Source organism: Prionailurus bengalensis, chromosome B1 (genome assembly GCF_016509475.1).
Source record: "Prionailurus bengalensis isolate Pbe53 chromosome B1, Fcat_Pben_1.1_paternal_pri, whole genome shotgun sequence".
NCBI lineage: Eukaryota > Metazoa > Chordata > Mammalia > Carnivora > Felidae > Prionailurus > Prionailurus bengalensis.
In genome coordinates this window covers 74,213,117-74,233,037 of record NC_057344.1, presented here as the reverse complement: position 1 = coordinate 74,233,037, position 19,921 = coordinate 74,213,117, and the positions used below count along the sequence as shown (strand labels likewise).

Here is a 19,921-nt window from a genome sequence, read left to right as displayed (position 1 = left end):
TTGTGCAGCCATTACCACCATCCATGTCCAGAGTGTTTTCATCTTCCAAACTGAAACTCTTACTCACAGTACATAGTAACTCTCCTGTTAACCTCTCCTCTCAGCCCCTGATTACCGTTATTATTTCTGCTTCTGTTCTAGGCTCCTTCATGTAAGTGGAATCACAGAATATTTGCCTTTTAGTGTCTGGCTTATTTCACTTTGTTATCACATTTTCAGGGTTCATCCATATTGTCATGTGTGTCAGAATTTCCTTCCCGTTTAAGACTGAACAGCATTCCATTGCATGGCTGTACCATGTTTTATTTATTCATCCATCCATCGATGGATTTTGGGTTGCTTCCACTTTTGACTACTGTATATAATACTGCTGTGAATTTGGGTGTACAGATACCTGTTTGAATCCCTCCTATCACTTTTGGGGATGTACCTAGAAGTAGAATTGGTGGATCGTAGTGTAAGTACGTGTTCAATTTTTTGAGGAATGTCCATACTATTTCCCACTGCAGCACCCTTTCTTTTAGAGCCTTGGCTAATCTTTGCCATGGCTATGCCTATTTAAGTAAAAACTGTGCCCACATTGCTCAAGGTCAAGCTCAGCAGCCTGCATCACAAAGGCTGAACTTTTGCCGAGCCTGGGCTCAGGATCAAGGCCTGGGTCAGGCCTTCAGGACCCACTTGCCATTTGCTTAAGGTCCGGCAACATCCAGCCGTATAAAAATAGCTGCTTGCCTTTGGATCAAGTCACCGTATGCTCCATGACCTACCAAGGTGAAAATCCCACAAGGCTCTCCCGAGACTGCCAGCCCAGCTCGTAACAGTTAAAAATCTGCGATCCAAGTGCAAAAGCCAAGGTGTTGCACAATACAGGCCACTGTCACTTGATCCAACAAAAAGTCTCAATATCTAAGTGTTAACTTGTTCTCCAAATTGCTTTTTGTCTGTCTTTCAGGGTTTCTGGCACATTTCAGGAGGGTGGAAAGCTGTCGGCAATAAATGGCTCTTCCCTCTTTTTGGGGGGTTCTGAACCAAATGTGAAATAAGACAAAAAGAATTTGAAGCGTTTAAGAAAAAACAAAAACAAAAACCTCTTCTCTTAGAAACCGAAGGAGTGTGGAAGAGGAGTTTCCCCTCTTACAGCTTTGATGTGGGGGAAAATGCTTCCCAGGAGCATTTAAGTTATTTATTGTGGAATTTTGCTAATTTAATGCATCAATTGTGAATGAACAAGTAAAAACAATAACGCTCCTTGTTGAAGGTTTACTGATGCCCAGTGATTGGCATATGTATCTCATTTAGGGCTCATAACGTGGCTGTGAATTCATTAACTCCGTTTTGTTGAAGAGGAGACAGAGTCTTAGGCAGGGTAGGGGATGTCCCTAAGGTTTTGTGGCTGGGGTTTCATCTCGAATTTAGTTAAGTGTAAAGCCTTTTCTAAAAAGATGCGGATAAGAAAAAATGCTCTTCCCTTAAACAGAAAACTAATTTCAACGAGTTCCTAGGTTTTTACAAATATTTTAGCCAGTGGGTCTGGCAACATAGGTGAATTTTGTTTCAGTGGTTAAATATCTGAGGAATAGAAGGGTAGCGGTTATGGAGAGGGTTGAAGCACAGTTGCTGTTTAAGGGTAAAAGCAACCATACAGTGCTGACTAATAACTCAGCTGAGCCTCTCCGTCGTGCAGGAAACACTAAATTAGGAGTTTGGTTATAGAGCATGGGTGTTGTGTGGAAGAGATCCAAGAAAGTGCCTGTTTTATGCAAAATCATTTGCTGCGTAGACTGTATTGGACCTAGCACTGTGTGTGTGGGCCACTGTCTGGCGTGGTCACATGGCATATACAGAATCTGCCTTCCTACTGATACGTGTGTTGGCATGAGAAATTTACCTGTATAAGGACCTTTAAAATTTAGCATTCAAAATTGTGGAAGGGGAGAAAAATGGGACCTAGTATTGGATTTTATCTAATATTTTTCTCTTTCATGAGTTATTTTCCTTAAATGAAAGGTTTTTGTGTGTGGTCATTGCTGGGAATGTTACATAATTTCAAGGCTCTTGTTCATTCTGTCTGGATTAATGTATTATAGATTCTCATATACTTTTCTTAGGATATTGGTTTCTTCTTGTTAGAAATAAAAGTCCTCCAGCGTGGACTGGGTGGCTCAGTCGGTTGGGGATCCAACTTTGGCTCAGGTCATGATCTCACCATTTGTGGGTTCGAGCCCGGCATTGGGCTCTGGGCTAACGGCTCAGAGCCTGAACCCTGCTTTGGATTCTTGTCCCTCTCTCTCTGCCCCTCCCCTGCTCACACTCTGTGTGTGTGTGTGTGTGTGTGTGTGTGTGTGTGTCTCTCTCTCTCTCAAAAATAAATAAAACATTAAAATTTTTTTTAAGTTCTCTAAAATGATAGGACTTGAAATCTATAATTTTCTTTCCGCTTTACCTGTACACAATTCCCCCAAATCACACTGTGCCCTGGCCTGATGCACAAAGATGAGTTTCTTAGCAGGTAGAGAACTAGGTGATTTTTTTTCTCTCTTAGATTCAGTTAACTAGACTTATAACACAAAAGCATGGGAATATAAGCCATTACAAAAGGGTTTTTTTTTAAACACTGCTATTTTCTTTTCCCTTTTTTAAAGTTTATTTATTTATTTTGAGAGACAGAGCAAGAGGGGCAGGGGGAGGGACAGAGAGAGGGAGAGAGAGAATCCCAAGCAGGCTCCATGCTGTCAGCGCAGAGCCTGATGCAGGGCTCCTTCTCATGAACCGTTAAACCATGACCTGAGCCAAAACCAAGAGTGAGTCGCTTAACTGAGCCACCCAGGCGCCCCTCCCTGGTGGCTATTTTCTTGAATGTTGCATTATCTCTGGGAATGGTGTTCTAATACTTGTTTCCATGGTGAAGAACTTTTTGGTTTTTAAATTTAGGAGTAGACTTGGTCTGTTCTGATTTACTTAGAAAAAACTTGACTTGTGTCAAAGGACCTGCTATTTTTTTTCCTGGTTTTCCATTAGCTACTGTTAGGACCTTTGATAAGTCATTTAACCCTTCCAAACCACGTTTTCCCTCATCTTCTGAAAGGGAGTGATACCATATACTTCACGTGGAAAGCACTGAAAAATTGTTTTTAGTTTTTAGCTATAAAATTCATGACCTAATTTGTTAAAGTAATGGGGGGGGGGTGTTGAAAAGTAGAGAAGTAGGCTTCTGTTCTCCTTTTATAATCTGCTCTGCACACTCTTGGTTAAAGGGATGTCCCATTGTCATAACAAGTGTGCTCAGTTGGGGCCCTTTCAGAGAGAATCGAATCCCAGGGGTGTGTGAGTGTGTGTGTGTGTGTGTGTGTGTGTGTGTGGTTGCCTCAGGTGGCTCCTCTTTTGGTTATGGTTTACTTTTTAAAGTCAAGATTGCAGTAGTTTTGTTCTTTGGTTAAAGACATGAATGTTTAAATTGTTCTTTGAGAAAACCTGGAGCACTTCAGGACAGTGTGGAGGTGCTAGGACGCCCCCTTGTGGGATTCTGAAATATGTTCTGCAACAAATGAAAATAATAAAGTAGTTTATTCTTGTTAGGCTTCCAGCTAAGAGAGGAATCTTACTTAAGATTGGTAAATTATAAATTCATCCATCTAGAAGCTTACCAAAAATGTCAAAATAGTAGGCTTTATATTACATCAAATCACTGTGCAAGTTGGATTGTTAATCGTGTTTAAAGATCATAATTTTGGGGGCGCCTGGGTGGCTTAGTTAAGCATCCGACTTCAGCTCAGGTCATGATTTCATGATTCATGGGTTTGAGCTCCACATCATGCTCTGTGCTGACAGCCTCTGTCTCCCTCTCTCTGTGCCCTTCCCCCTTTCACACACACTCTCTCAAAATAAACAAATAGACGTTAAAAAATTGTAATTTTGAACTTGTAACATCTCAACATTTGAAGAAATATTTTAGGGAAGAGGATTGCCTTGTCAGGTTAACGCCTATAGTTAAAGTGCTGTAAATTTTCAAAAAACATAACTATTATAAATGCATATGTTGAAAATGTGTTGATATGGGTTTTTCTTTAAACTTTTGGTTGTTGTTGAAAGTTTTAGAGCATAAGTCACATCAAGTGGCAGGAGTTGGTATATTTTTTTTATTTTAGAGCCACTGTTTATTATTTTTAGTTTATTTTATGCAAGCTTGCTTTTTTAAAGCATCTGTGGCTGTGTGCCCACTTGTCTTCATTCACTAATTGCATATTGAGTGCGCATTAAGTGGTAGGCATTGAGGTAACAGCATCGGGCAAGGGGCTTACGATCTTCTGAGGAAGACAGACCTTGAGCAAGTTGTTACATTATAATGAGGACTGTTAAGGAAGGTCAGGGAAAAGGTGCTGTGGGTGTGAGTAATGGGCAGTTACCCCAGCTGTGGGGGCAGGGAAAACCCTTGTGAAGCGTGTGTGTAAGCTGGACCTGAAGGATGAATTAGGTTTAGGTAGGTAGAGGGAGGGTGGATTGGGGATTCGAGTTTACAGCAAAACAACACATTTAGAGGTTGAAGGCAAAACGGAGCAGAAAGTAGACCAGTGAGGCTGGAGCATAAATAAGGAGGTGGATGAAGACTAGGCAGGTACCTGAGTGTTGAAGCCACAGTAAAGGATTTGGTCTTCGAAGGGTTTTAAGCAGCTAGTGGCATCACCTGATTTGCATATTGGTTACTCACTTTTGGTGCAGTGTGGAGACTGGAATGGAGAGGACAGGTGGACACAGGGAGACTAGCCTACCTGTCTCTCTCCCTCCCTCTCCTTCTCCTTCCCACTAGGGCAAGCATTCCTCAACTTTTTCTGTAAAGGCTCGGAGAGTATATTTTGACTTTCCAGGCCATGTGATCTCCGTTGCAAGTACTCCTCTCTTCAGATGTAGCATGAAAGCAGCCGTACACAATACACAAAGGAATGAACATGGTTGTGTTCCAATAAAACTGTGTTTATAGACACAGGCAGTGTTGGCCCATGGGCATGGTTTGCTGACCCCCTATCTCCAGGATATAGTAATGAAGGAAAGTGAATGGATTCAAGGGTTCCTGAGGAGTTGTGATCAGTATTACTTGGTGGTTATGGGTTTGTTTGAGAAGGGTAAGTGAGAAGCTGAAGTTGGTGTGCAGGTTTCTGGCTTAAATAACTGTATGAATAGTGGTTCCAGGACGACGTGCACACCAAGCATAGCTGTCTTGGTGAGCGTGAGCATTCGGGTGGATGCCCAGCCATTGGCTGGACGTGGGTGTGTGGAGAGAGAAGTGCAGGCAGCTTTGGTGTGTTACAGAGCTTCCCTAGAGAGAGTGAAGAGGGCAAAAGGAAGAATTCCTAATAACTCTAACATCTTAAGTGGAGAGGGGGAAGAGCCACAAAGGATGACGCAAAGAGGAAGGAGCAAAACCAAGAGAAGCACCAGTGGTTAATGGGGTTAAATTGGCAGAAGCATTAGGCAAAATGGGAAGGGCCTATTGGATTTGGATGTGAGGAGGTCATTTATAACTTTGGTTAAAGCAATTTCAGAGAGTAGTGGGCTTTTTCTTCTTATGTCTATGATATGGTGGGACTTGTTTGCAGAAAGACAAATTCAGTCATCTAATTCTTCCTTAAGATTTTAGGTTCCATTTACAAATGGTATTATTCTGTTGAAGTCTAGCAGATCCTAGCAGTTGCTTTTTATTTTTTTAATTAAAAAATTTTGTAAATGTTTATTAGTGAGAGAGAGAGACAGAGCATGGGCAGGAGAGGGGCAGAGAGAGAGGGAGATACAGAATCTGAAGCAGGCTCTAGGCTCTGAGCTGTCAGCACAGAGCCTGATGAGGAGCTCGAACTCATGAGCCGTGAGATTGTTGACCTGAGCCAAAGTTGGATGCTTAACCAACTGAGCCACCCAGCACCCCAAATAGCAGTTGCTTTTTAGAATAGTCTTTGGTTAGGGGCACCTGGGTGGCACAGTCGGTTAAGCGTCCGACTTCAGCCAGGTCACGATCTCGCGGTCCGTGAGTTCGAGCCCCGCGTCAGGCTCTGGGCTGATGGCTCAGAGCCTGGAGCCTGTTTCCGATTCTGTGTCTCCCTCTCTCTCTGCCCCTCCCCTGTTCATGCTCTGTCTCTCTCTGTCCCCCCAAAAAATAAATAAACGTTGAAAAAAAAAAAAGAATAGAATAGTCTTTGGTTAATGTTTGGTCCTATTTCAAGCTTGGTTAATCTTCTTTAAAGATTTTTTTTTTAAATGTCTATTTGAGAGAGAGAGAGAGAGAGAGAGAGAGAGAGAGAGAGAGAGAGAGAGAATGAGCCCCTGGGGTGCAGGGGCAAGAGGAAGGGGAAGTGGGGGAAGGGCAGAGAGAGCTGGGGACAGAGGATCCAAAGTGGGTTCTGTGCTGACAGCAGTGAGCGAGATGAGGGGCTTGAACTCACAAACTATGAGATCATGACCTGGGCTGAAGTTGGAAGCTTAACTGACTGAGCCACCCAGGCGCCCCATCTTGATTAAACTCCACTATCTTTACTGCATTTTAAAATGTGTCTTATTCCTTTTTTGGTACTTTAATTGCTGAATGAAAATTGTAGTAGTTAAAAATGTGTTTTTAATGTAATGTGCTTAGGTAATTCTTAATAAATCTAATAAATTAAACACAATCATGGTGGTTCTTTCTACTTAATATTAAGTCTTCCTGGAGTGAATAAACGCTTACCCGCAATCAAGTCCGCCAAGGATTTGGGGAATGTCTCCTTGCCTTACTGAGATTTCCTGCCATCGTGACTGTGGCTGCCAGGCCGAGTGCCTTTTTATTTTATAATCACTATGCCAGACACATCAAGCTGAACAAAAGAGGAGCTGTCATAGCTGATGGGTTTTGGATTTACACGCTGCACTACCTGACTTCCCTGTGTGCTCACTGTCTGCACTCCCCCCTCCCCCCCAAATGACTGTATTTCTGAATCAGAGTGTGCATTTCCTTATCTTAAGAGATATGTCGATTACCATTCCATGTGGCTGTTGAGATCTTTGAACTTGATGAAATTTTGCATTCTTTTCATTTATTTTCGTCTCTTCCATGCATAGCTCTTTCACATTTTAAAAATGATAATGATAGCCCGTTTCAATTTTAGACATCTCTTAACTGTTTGGCCACAACTTCTAACATTCTATTAGCGGAAGGCAGACGGAGGAACAGTTAATTGGCTATTGCTGGGTGAACCTACTTTGAAATAAAAGATTCCTGTGTTGAAACAGAATGTTCAGAAAGTATAAGAAATGTCAAACTACAGTGTTCCTGTGTATATTTAGAACATATTTATCTCCTTATTGCCATAATAGGAATTTTCATGTTGCCCAAGGGAGAGCTTATGATTTCCATTAGAATGTGAGCTTGGTGACAGGCTTTTCTGTCTTATTCATGTTTATTTCCAGCTACTAGGATAGTACCCAGCATTTAGCAGATACTCAAATATGTATTAAGTGAATGAATGTTCTGAATAAATGATAGATTGTTTACTATGAATACAAGATTGAACTCTTTGCCTCTTTTTAAGTTTTTTTCCTCCCCTTTTTTCTTCTTTTAGGCAGAAACCACTAATACTAGCCTCTTGCAAGTACAACTGGAATGCAGTTTACGTAATAAAGTGTGTCAGCAATTAAAGGTAAAATTTAAAAATTCACTCTTCTCATCCTTCCTTTCTTGCCTTTGGCTTGGAAATCAAAAATAACATGACACATTCTGTTTTCAGAAACACACATGACCTTATCATAAGTGCTTTTCTTTTTCTAAAATTTGAAATCACAAAGTTTGGATGATTTTTTTTTTTTTTGAGTTTTTCTTTTGTTCTTTCCATCCCTCCAATCTCAGAGTTGTTATATGGAATCTGACGATGTTTTACGGCTACAAATGAGCATAATCGTAACCATGGAAAACTCCTCAAAAGAGTTTGAAGAAAACACACAAGATTTGTTAGATCATCTTTCTATAATTTATGTAGCCACAGATAAATCTGAGACCTCAGGTAAGGTGGAATCTTTTAACATTTTTATTATAGTATATCTTGATTAACCTGCATCACCATTTTTTTTTGTTTTATTTTATTTTTTTAGTATTTATTTTTGAGAGAGAGAGCGAGAAAGACAGAGTGTGAGCAGGGGTGGGCAGAGAGAGAGGGAGACACAGAATCCTAAGCAGGTTCCAGGCTCTAAGCTGTCAGCACAGAGCCTGACGTAGGGCTTGAACTCACGAACTGCGAGAACGTGACCTGAGCCGAAGTCAGATGCTTAACCAACTGAGCCACCCAGGCACCCCTGCATCACCATTCTTAAAGCATTTACTTGTAGGCTGTATCATTGCAATGCAAGACAACGAGGCTTTGCGTTCGTTATTAAGAGATTAACCGTGACTGGTTCTCAATCTGCAACTGCTAATAAGGCTATATTATTTTGCAGTAAATTAAGTGGCAACTGCAAACCACTTTTTAGTTTTCTTGGGATGATTTTTTTTTTTTTTTGCATTCTGAGATAGGAAACAAGTTAAATGGGCAGGCACAACAATCTAATATAAATATTCACAAAGTGTTTGGGAAGTTTTGTGTCTCTTGTCCCAGTGTTACTGATCTGCAGAAGCTCAGTTAAAGAAATCATGCCGTGTCGTATTTTTAATAGCTGACTGGGTGCCAATTGTTCCTGGATGCCGGACAAGTTAAGAGAGTGTGAATTGTAGTGTTCATTGTTATGAATTTTGTCTTTGAAAATGTATGTCCTGTGTACCAGGAATTACCTAGTTCATCAGCTTCAGTTTCTAAGAACTTTCGTAGGCAACACATATTAGGTGATTTTTGACATTTACAATGTAGAGTTTGCTGTTACCCATTGGTTAGCAAGGCTGTTCTGGTATATGTGTATATATGTATATATATGGACACATACATACACATGTACCACGTGTACATAAACACATACCATATACATATCCAGAGAAAGAATTGGTACCAAAGTGTAATTTTATGGTCAAACATCATCTACTTTCCAGCCCTCAGAATTGGCTGCAATAGTGATGGTTCTTCAGCAGGAGAGCTGTCCTGTCTTCGGCTTCCTAGTTTTTGGTGATTCTCAGAATGGCCAGATAGACATCAATGTAGAGAAGACCCTGTCCCATGGGGAGCACTTCTGTGAGTGAAGGTTGAAAGGAAGGTGATGTTTTGAGATCCCAGGGTTTTGTTTTTCCTCAAATGTGATCATCCCAATAAGGAAATAAGGGCCTGTCCAATCAGCAGGAGAACATCGCTTTATTTAAAGCTGTCCAGTTGGTTAGTTTCATCCAGAGGAGTAATAGTGTGATCCTATACTCAGAATATCTTCACTGGTAGTTCATTATCCTTTAGAGAGCCCATGTTGGTAGGTCAGTCTTTTTGTATAGATCTTTTTCCTTGTGACTTAAGAATACCCAACAGAAAATAGTTCCCAGTTTCAATGGTAGTGTTGAAAAACGAGTCACATTTTTTATAGAAATGTGTAATGTAGTACTTTAGCCGCTATATTAAGGTATGAGAATGAGATGGCTCTTTTGTTTTAATCTCATTGCTCTGATTCTTTTGGACAGATGATTCGGCAGTAAATATGTATATATTACATTCAGGAAACAGCCTTATTTGGATACAGGTAATTGTAAATTACATAAAGTAAAATTTAAACTTACGAATGTATGTTTCATTGCAGAACATGAGGAATTTTCAACAACAGATACAGAAATACTTGTCTCATTTCTCTTTTGCTTTAATTTATACCCGGTTTCCCTTGCTTGAACCCACATTAGGATGAAGGTTGTCAGCACCCCCCTTCCTACTGTCATAGACACATATGCTGAGCAGTTGCTTGTATGCCAGTCTGAACGACTTAGTTCTTTTAACAGAGTTGATTCACATTGGATACTCACCCAGCTGAGAATAGTCATGTGGATTTTTATTTTTGTAGGACGTACATCATTTCTCACAGAGAGATGCTCTGTCTTTGCAGTTTGAACCAGTACTCGTACCTACTTCTGCAACCAACTTTACAAAAATTGCCTCTTTCACTTGCAAAGGTACAGATTTTAAAAATGCTGGAGATTGTCTTTTTATTTTTGTTATCTGGTTATGATGACAGTTCTCTTCTGTGAAATGACTTGGGTTTCACAAAGGTTTTCAGAAAGCGAATTGGCTTGATGGTAATATTGCAGCCTTAAGAGTTCTAAGAGATAGAATGATGGAAGAAATGATTGTTGATGCCACTGTTATTCTGCCACATATGGGGGATTTTGCATTTAAAGCTTAACTCACGTGGTGATCTGAAAGAGCAGGATGTAAATGTGTCTGGTGGAGGTGCTGCTTCCACAGAGAACAAGGTTGTGCTGCCCGGGTCGTGTATCTTTGTGCAGAATGCAAGCTAGATCTAGTGAGTATAAACCCAGCTGTAGCTTTAGGTTCTGATTTATGGTTAAAAAGAGTTCTGTAAATAAATGTAAGTTGTTTGAAACATATGAAAGCATGCCCTGCCTCACTTCTGTTTCTTTTTCTTTTTAAAATTTTGTTAATGCTTATTTATTTTTGAGAGAAAGAGAACACAAACAGGGGAGGAGCAGAGAGAGGAGACAGAGGATCCGGAGCAGGCTCTTTGCTGACAGCAGACAGCCCGATGAGGGGCTCAAACTCACGAATTGTGAGACCATGACTTGAGCCGAAGTCGGACGCTTAACTGACTAAGCCACCCAGGCACCCCTTTTTAATTTTTTTAAGTTTATTTATTTATTTTAAGAGAGAGAGAGAGCACCAGCAGGGGAGGGGCAGAGGGAAGGAGAGACAGAATCCCAGGTAGGCTCCTCACCGTCTGTGCAGAGCCTAATGTGGGGCTTGAATTCACGAACCGTAAGATCATAACCTGAGCTAAGATCAAGAGTCGGATGCTTAACCCACTGTACCACTCAGGCACCCTGCCTCACTTATGTTTCAAGAAATGTTAACTAAAGCCACAAGTAAGATATAATTTATTACTTAGATCAATAAAGTGTTAGTATTCTGTGTTGGTAATGATTAGGGAAAAAACACGTATTTTGACAAGAGTACTAACCAATGCAGGCTTTTTGGAGGGAAAATTGGCAATCTGTGAAAATTTAAAATGCACATTTATGCTCTTTGACGCTACGTCTGGGAACTGTCTAGGTACACTCATATACATATTCAGAACTGCTTACAGAAATGTGCACTGTTAGTGACAACATCCGTCTGTCGACAGGGGGCTCGTTCACTCGCAGTGCATTTACAGGGAGGGTATACCCTGCAGCTATTAGGAGGCATATGTGGGCATGTAATGCAAACAGCGCATACACTTGGTGTCCTTTAAAGGGTGTCTGTGTACTTGCATGTCATAGAACACTGGACGGATGCTCAGGAACCTGCTAGCAGTTGTTTCCTCCAAGATAACTGGGGACTCGGGTGGACTTTATTTTCACATTTTTTGTTAGTGTTGGAATTTTTTGGGGGGGGGGGTTGGGGCCATATATGCAGCTTAAAAAAAAGACTTGAGTATTTGTATCAGAGTTAAGAATTTAATGCCAATGCCTTAATATTAGGAGTAGTTCAGGGAAAGCTTAAAAGTGTTGTTTTGATAATCTCGAGTGTTTTGGAATGCATTTCCACTCACCCTGTGAAGCTCCTTCTTGCTATTTCGGTTGTCTTTCTTTTTCCTTTCTTGCTCATGCCTCCACATGCTCCTCTTCACCCCACCCGGCTGAGTATCATTTTTCACTTTTGTCATCTCTGGCAGACCTAAAGACTTTCCTCTTATTTATGGTGAATGCAGATCTTTGTAAAGAGAAGCTATAAAGCGTTGACTCTCTTTTTCTTTTTCTCCCAAAGGAAGAAATGAGAGGTTGGTTTGAAAAGGGAGGGGTGTGTGTGTGTGTGTGTGTGGTAGACATCAAGTTCTAGAAAATTGGCAACCAGCCAGCAGAGGAAAAAGATAGGAGTGTTTGAGAAAGTATTTTACCGTTGATATCTGATGCACTATTTTAGTGGAGAAACTGAAGTAATTAGAAAGTTATAAATAAAACGTATATCCTGTTTTTATTCAGGCACAACAAAAGAAAAGATGCTTCACGTTTATTTCTTTGTATCTCAAAACAGCTACATCATGTGCCAGTGGAATTAAAGAAGATGTGAAGAAAATAAAAAACACTCCAACACTAAAAGCGTGTCTCTCCTCTCCTGTGATTCAAGGGTAGGGTGAATACATTTTCCTTTAAATCATGTTTGTTGAAGTGTTTTTCATCTGGAAATAATTTAAAAATGTGACTGATGAGACGTGTATGATTCTCTCTCTCCGGACTTGCCTCGCGTACATTAACACAGCTAGCAAGCAGTGGAGAGGCTGATGGCAGAACGGGAGAGGGGAAAAGAAGGATTCCAGAGATTCCGTTTGTGGACTGGGCCGGGGACCAGGTAGTCAGGTGTGGGAAGGAGGAAGAGGATGCGCTTTGGGGTCCTGGTTTTGTCCTGGCGGCCTGTGTGAGCTGCCTTGGTCCTGGCCTGGTCACTTACCCTCTGGCCTTCAGAGGCTGCGCCTGAGGGCACGAAGGGTGAAGAAGGCAGTCTGGCGGCCTGTTCCTGGCGCTAACGTTTGTGCTCTGACGTTTCATGCTGCTCCTCTTTTGGCACCCTCCGAGGCGCGCTGAGTGCTGGTGGGTTGTCTCCCACTCAGGGCTGATAGCATGCACGTCCTGTGTTCGCAGGTATTTTAGAATGGACTCCTCTGCGACCCAGTTTCACATAGAGACTCACGAGAACACTTCAGGAGTTTGGTCAATGTGGTACCTCAACCATTTTGACCATAGTGTTGTATTAAATGATGTGTTTGTTTCCAAGGAGACCAAGCACATTTTAAAGGTACATATGGTATTTTTATCCAAGTTTTAGCCTATTTTAAGTTTTATTTAAGGTCAGATGCAATGAAATTAATATTTATAAAGTTTAATTTTTTCTTCTGAGTTTTAAAGCAAGTATTTTTCTTTTAACGCTTTCAGAATTATTTCTAAGATCTATTTGTTTTTTTAAACTATCGTTCAAGGAACACAGAGGGACCAAGGTATATTCTTAAAGGATATTTGCTGTCACCATTATTAAAAAAATTACAATGTACAATTTATGCTCAAAAGATTGTATTTATTAAAAATAAGGCTGCTTAATAAGAGACTCTTAAAAACTGAGAACAGACTGACGGCTGATGGGGGGTGGGAGGGAGGGGAGGGTGGGTGATGGGTATTGAGGAGGGCACCTTTTGGGATGAGCACTGGGTGTTGTGTGGAAACCAATTGGACAATAAATTTCATATATTGGAAAAAAAAAATAAGCCTGCTTAATGACAAAACAGACTTTTTCAAAATACTGCCCGTGGAAAGTTCAAGATTACTTTTGTGAAATTAAAACAGCATGTGAAACATTTAAAACCTATCATTTATATGAAAATATTTCAATCTTTGAGCTGGAAATAGTTAATTCTATTTTTGAAAGTACAAAAGAACTTTAGTATCATACTTTATAATGGTTTTAATCATAATTGGTATTAGGAAAAGTAATTTCTCTTGCTTTTTTTCTTTTTAGATTCTGAATTTCACTGGCCCTTTATTTCTACCTCCAGGCTGTTGGAATATATTTACTTTGAAACTTGCTATTAAAGACATTGCCATAAATCTATTCACCAATGTATTTTTGACTACAAACACAGGTGCCGTTTTTGCAATACCTCTACAGATTTACTCAGCACCAACCAAGGTATTGTTTACAACACTATGTGTTATAATTTTCATAGTAATTACTGTTATTAACTTATGGTGCTTGGGTTTTATTGGCAGAGTGAAGCTCGTGTTCTTTAAGACTATCTCAAGAAATACAACAGATATTACCAGGCCAAGCTTAGATGGTCATTTGTTTAGATATGGAACTCTTTATTTGGAAAGAGTTTCCATTTTTCACGAAGTAACTTGAGGTTCTTGAACAAAATAAGGTATTACAAGTAGATTCATCTCATTTTCATTTATTTCCAAAATTTGTAGAGCAAGGAATATGTGCTCGCTCTAGAAAGCACAGTTGAGCTTTTAGTGCATCCTTGCAATGAATTCAAATAAACTAGACGGTTAAATGCTGTAGTTAGACCTCTGGTAAGTGAGGCTTGGTTGCTTGTAGTTCTTGCATTTCTCCCGGGGGCCAAATCTAAAGCCTGAAAGGTTTCACAGTTAAAATGCTTTCTAAAATCTGGGTAAACCGTATTCAATTTAGATCTTATCTTAAACATGTCTCATTTTTTCTTAATGTTTATTTATTTCCATTTGGTTACTGTTACTGCTTCTTTTTGATCCAAGCTATTCTGTATAACGCTGGGTTCTGATTTTTCACTATGAGACATTCATGCAACCATCTTTATGATTTTTCTCACTTATTAGCCTTGGTGTTTCATTAGATAGAAATGCCTCATGCTTAGCTATAGGCTTAAAGGTAGGACCTCTAAAATCAAACTACACAAAGTGTAAGGTTAATTCCATTCATCCTTATTTTGAGGAGGGGAGATTTCTTAGAAATTTCCTTTTTCTGATCAAGAGATGCGTATTAAGAAGAGCGCCCTGTGGGAGGGAGTAGGCAGGTTTCATGTATATGTGGAAGTAGCGAGTCTGTGCTTTCCCAACCTGTAGGAAGTGGAACGTCAATTTAAATGTCCTGAGTGGCTTAGGAGTTTCTACAGATTGGTATGCTGTTTTTCAGAGGATTACAGTGTTTTGGTTTTTTTTTAAACCTATCAGGAACGTCCTGAGATTAACCTCTAATTCAGGAGGCAGCTTTGTGTCTTTGGAGCCCATGGATCATCACTGTGGGCATCGATGATTGTGCAGAATCCACTGCTGTGAGCCTTCCTGTGAGAGACCGTTCAGGGCTCTCATTCAGGGGGAAAGGAAGCCAAGAATTCGCTTTCTCATTGTTTGGCTTCTGGTTAAAGAGAAATTCACTGAGGTGGAGGCCAATGTCTGCTTTGCATTTGAGTGCATTAGGATTTTTATGCTTAGTGTTGTGTTTTAAGTTATTCATATATTACTTTTCAATCTAGGAAGGGAGTCTGGGTTTTGAAGTGATAGCACATTGTGGCATGCATTATTTCATGGGAAAATCAAAGACAGGTAAGTATTTTGCCCTTAGGCTTTCTGTAGAACTCTAGAGTGGGGTTGGGTGGGAAATAGTGAGGAAAAATAGAGTTTGTAGCTGCAATAATTAGTCCTGTAAACATAATTGTATCATATTTTATTTTTAAAGAGCATGATCATTCACAGAATGACTTGAAAGTCTTAAGAATCCTCCAAAAACACCTGAGGTTACTTGTAAAAATAATGTCCCCTTAAGTAGCTTGAACTTTTGTAAGGGATTTTTTTTCAAACACATGATTTGATGGTCACAGCAACTTTGTGTCCAGGAAAAGTTGGAAGATTCTGGTTCTTTTATAAAAGGGCTGACTACAAGGTGGTAAAAATAACCTGGAATTGTGTTTGAAGACTTGGATTATAGGAGCATAAACATCTTCCAGGGGGTGCTTGCTGTTATGTGAGATTGAATGCTATGGTGTTGATATAGAAGCTCTTTCTAGCCCTTGCCCTACGTTTTTGATTTATTAAAATATTTAATGTAAGGAGACTGTTGCAGTATGGAGACTTCTTTGAGGAGACACCCATGTTTTCATCCTGGTACACTCTTTAGCACAGACAGGACAGAACAGATAAGTAGAGAGGGCTCAGTGAACAGGAGGCCGTTTTGTAAATATGCACATGCACCTTCCCCAGGCCTGGTCTGTGCCCTTCTTTGGGAGGACTGTTCGTCCATCAGCACTGATCACCGAAAGGCTTAGATGATGACCAGTGCTTACGGGGAAGCGGTTTAGCCTGTTAGACGGAAAGCTGTTAAAAATGTTCCGAGTATAATTTTTACTTGTTTCAGGCTGTATTCATGAGCCATGTGTCTTTTATGTTCTTACCTTTACATGATTCGATTTAGTTTTGTTTTCTACATGTTTGTTTGATTTGATGTACCATTTGCCATTGAGTTAGAGGGATCCTAGGAAAGTCAGAGGGAGGGAGGGGGTGTGTTTATGCATTTGACAGTCCTCTCAGTTTGAGAAGTTTGGCAGCCTGTGGCATTCTTTACTAATTGAGTTGCATCTTCTATAAATCTAAATATGAAATCTGATCTAACTTTTAGAAAATCCTAATTGGGAAGGGAGTCTTTCCCTGGATCGGTCTACCTGGGATGTGGATTTGGAACTTGCCAATAAATTGTATGAAAGATGGAAGAAGTTTAAAAACGGTGACGGCTGCAAGTATGTCTTCACCTTTCCTTGTCTCTTTTATGCGGCACTGGGGAGACACTTCAGGTGAAGTTGTAGGATGTCCAACCTTAGAAAAGTTGAAAGTGGAGTGCAGTGAATACTCAGACGTTCCTCGCCTGTTTTCAACCAGTTGTTCACGTTTTGCCACTTATGCTTTATTTCTCTCTCGACCTCTATACCTTTGTACACACGCATTGTCTGTGTGCTGAGTCATTGGAAGGTAAGCTGAAGATTCCATACCTCAACCCTCCGTACTTTATTAGGAAAGAATTTATTTCCCATGGAGAATATCCTCCTACATAGGACTATGCTATGATTCCACACCCAACAAATTTAACGCTGATACGGTTATACAGTATACAGTCTGTATTGAAATTTCTCTGTTTGACTCACTGGTATCCATTATGGCTATCTTTTTCTTTTTCCTTTTTTTAAATCCAGATTCCATTCAAGGATCATGTATTGCAATTAGTTGTCATGTTTTCTTAGCAATTAGTTGTCATGTTTTCTTAATTTTCTTTAGACTTGTATCCCCACCTTTCTTCTTCATCTATCATAATGCTGACATTTTCGAGGGGCCTCCCCAGTTGTCTTACAGAACCTTTGGCACTGTGGAGTTTTTGGATTGTTTCCTCAGATTTACATTCATGTCCAACATTTTGGGGAAGAGTGCTAATTACTTGGTTGGTGTTGTGTCCTTATCATTGCATCACCTCAGAAGGAACATAAATGGCAGTTTGTCCCATTGTCGGTGTTGCTAAGTTGAATCGTTTGACTGTCCCCATTGTGCGTCTGATAGCTCTCTTTCCACCGTACATGAATTTTTCCTTTACTAAGTAATTATTAAAAATTAATAAGTAACATGTGCTATGATAATTTGAGATCATTTAAATTTCCTGTTCCCAAAGAACATTTCACCCCATCCATTGATAATCCTTGCCTGGGTCAGTTGCTAGATTGATGGCTGCAAAATAGTGATGTTTCTGATTATTTTGTTCATTCTACATTCTTTTTGAGCATCACTGTGGATTCTTTGTTCATTACCATGATGTACCATCAGTATTATTTTTGATGCTAAATTGTCCCAGATTTGGCCGATGGGAGCCCCTTCAGGCCAGATCGTGGGTCCCTTAGATGTTCACTTCATTCTTTGAGCAACTTCCTTGTTTTCTAGTAGAACAGGATGCTCCGGGATCATGTGTACTTTCTCTTCCCCAGACCCAGAATACCCAGAATAAGCCTTTTCTTTTTTCCGAGAGCCCTTGTTCCTTTTAGTAGGAGGGATAATTAGTGATTTCCTTTTTTTATGTGAAAATTATTTTTCAAAATAATTTCTTTCTTTATGAATTACACAGGAGGACTGCTTTAGGCATGACTCGATTTGGTCGCTTGAAGAAATCCAAGGAGTCAGAATCCTTTGTTTCGTATCTTCCTCGTTTAATCACAGAGCCCGGCCTTGTGTTAAACTTCAGCGCAACTGCCCTGAGGAGTAGCGTGGTGAGGATTGTGTATCTCCTTGTCAGTGACCCCCTGGCTCTTGGGGTGTTAAGTTATCAGAGTCTTTCCACCTTGAGAATACTGTGTCAGAACCAAAGTTAATTTAAATTCATTTTAAGTGACATACATATGCTGTTCAGTGCACTTAGCAGGGAGGTGTCAAGAAACAAAGGAGTAAACTTGAAACAGACTGAAAGTGCATGAAACAAACACATTTTCTGAAGTTTGTTTTCAATTCAAAATCCGTCAAGAAAGTTCAACTACGAATATCAGAGAAAATCTTTTTTATAAGATTTTACCGTTTTTTTTAAAATTTTTATTTTTAAATTTATTTTATTTATTTTATTTTTTAGAGAGAGAGTGAGAGTGGGGGAGAGGGGCAGTAGGAGAGACAGAAAATGAGACACAGAGAGAGAGAGAGAGAGACACTCTTAAGCAGGTCCATACTCAGCACAGAGCCCAACACAGGGCTGAGTCTCACGACTCTGAGATCATGACTTGGGCTGAAAGCAAGAGTTGGACACTCAACCAGTGAGCCACCCAGGCACCCCAATTTTTTTTAAAGTAATCTCTACGCCCAACGTGGGGCTCAAACTTACAACCCCGAGGGGTGCCTGGGTGGCTCAGTTAGTTAAGCAGCCGATTTTGGCTCAGGTCATGATCTCCTCATTCATGAGTTCGAGCCCCGCATCGGGCTCTGTGCCTTCAGCTCAGAGGCTGGAGCCTGCTTTGGATTCTGTGTCCCCCTCTCTCTGCCCTTCCCCTGCTCATGCTCTGTCTCTCTTTCTCTCCCCAAAATAAAGAAATGTTAAAAAAAATTAAAAAAAAAAAACAACTTACAACCCCAAGATCAAGAGTCACAGTGCTTTACTGACTGAGCCAACCAGGAGCCCCATCACAGAGAGAATCCTGTGACACAGGCTTACATAGGAGTTAGCTTGTTTTATAGTGAGAAGCTCAAAAGAGAGAAGTCCAAAACTGATGAAGCAGCAGTGTGATGCCATCAAGAGCCTGGACTCGTCCATTACCCTCTGTCCTTAGTGTGCTGACTTCTTCTCTCGTGTGTGCTTTCCTCCATGAGCTGGGGAAGCAGGGAGCAAAGCAGAGGCACAGAAGCCACACCAGCGACTTCCATGTGTGTGTGTCATCTCATTGCCAAAGAGCTGCATCACATGTGGTCTGGGTGATGATTTACATTTCATGAGGTGCTCACTGGGTTTCTTAGGGGTGGCATCTGAAGACTGTTTTTAAAACATTTTTGTTTTGTGGAGCGCCTGGGTGGCTCTGTCGCTTGAGTGTGTGACTTCGGCTCAGGTCATGATCTCACAGTTCGTGGGTTTGAGCCCCACGTTGGGCTTTGTGCCAACAGTCTGGAGCCTGCCTGGGATTCTTTCTCACTCCCTCTCTGCCCCTCCCCTGCTCACACACACACACACACACACACTCTCTCTCTCTCTCTCTCTCTCTCTCTCTCTCTCTCTCTCTGTCTCTTTCTCTCTCAAAAATAAACATTAAATTTTCTTTTAACTTGAAATAATTTCAACTTAAATGGTTTAAAAATAGTACCAAGAACTCCTAGTCACCTTTCACAAAGGTGTTTTTGTGTTTGCCACATTTGCTTTATCATTCCTTTTCTCTGTCTTTGCACACACACACACCACACCCTTTTTTTAAAAATGTTTTTTAATGTTTATTTATTTTTGAGAGAAAAAGAGCATGAACAGGGGAGGGGCAGAGAGACAGGGAGGCACAGAATTGGAAGCAGGCTCCAGGCTCTGAGCTGTCAGCACAGAGCCCGATGCGAGTCTCGAGCTTATGGACTGTGAGATCATGACCTGAGCGTAAGTCAGACGCTTAACCAACTGAGCCACCCACGTGCTCCACACCACACACATTTACGAGCTGTTTGAGAGTGTCAGATGCTATGTCCCCCCTTATTTCTACTTCATTGTGGATTTCCTAAGAACAGGAGCATCTTCTCACATACCAAAGTGTAATTATTAAAATTGGATGTGATATTAATCATAATAATGTT

General features: G+C 40.6%; 1 protein-coding gene across 2 annotated transcripts in view; it reads left to right on the top strand.

The window, feature by feature from the left end:
• Nucleotides 1-19,921, top strand: part of TMEM131L (transmembrane 131 like) — a 170,979-nt gene that overhangs the window by 101,190 nt on the left and 49,868 nt on the right. For both annotated transcript variants that reach the window (XM_043567149.1, XM_043567140.1), the window contains exons 8-17: nucleotides 7,578-7,655; nucleotides 7,862-8,015; nucleotides 9,599-9,657; nucleotides 9,970-10,078; nucleotides 12,156-12,249; nucleotides 12,761-12,914; nucleotides 13,629-13,799; nucleotides 15,124-15,193; nucleotides 16,263-16,380; nucleotides 17,745-17,886. In XM_043567149.1, coding sequence (XP_043423084.1) covers nucleotides 7,578-7,655; nucleotides 7,862-8,015; nucleotides 9,599-9,657; nucleotides 9,970-10,078; nucleotides 12,156-12,249; nucleotides 12,761-12,914; nucleotides 13,629-13,799; nucleotides 15,124-15,193; nucleotides 16,263-16,380; nucleotides 17,745-17,886 — 1,149 coding nt within the window. The remainder of the gene's footprint in view (nucleotides 1-7,577; nucleotides 7,656-7,861; nucleotides 8,016-9,598; nucleotides 9,658-9,969; nucleotides 10,079-12,155; nucleotides 12,250-12,760; nucleotides 12,915-13,628; nucleotides 13,800-15,123; nucleotides 15,194-16,262; nucleotides 16,381-17,744; nucleotides 17,887-19,921) is intronic.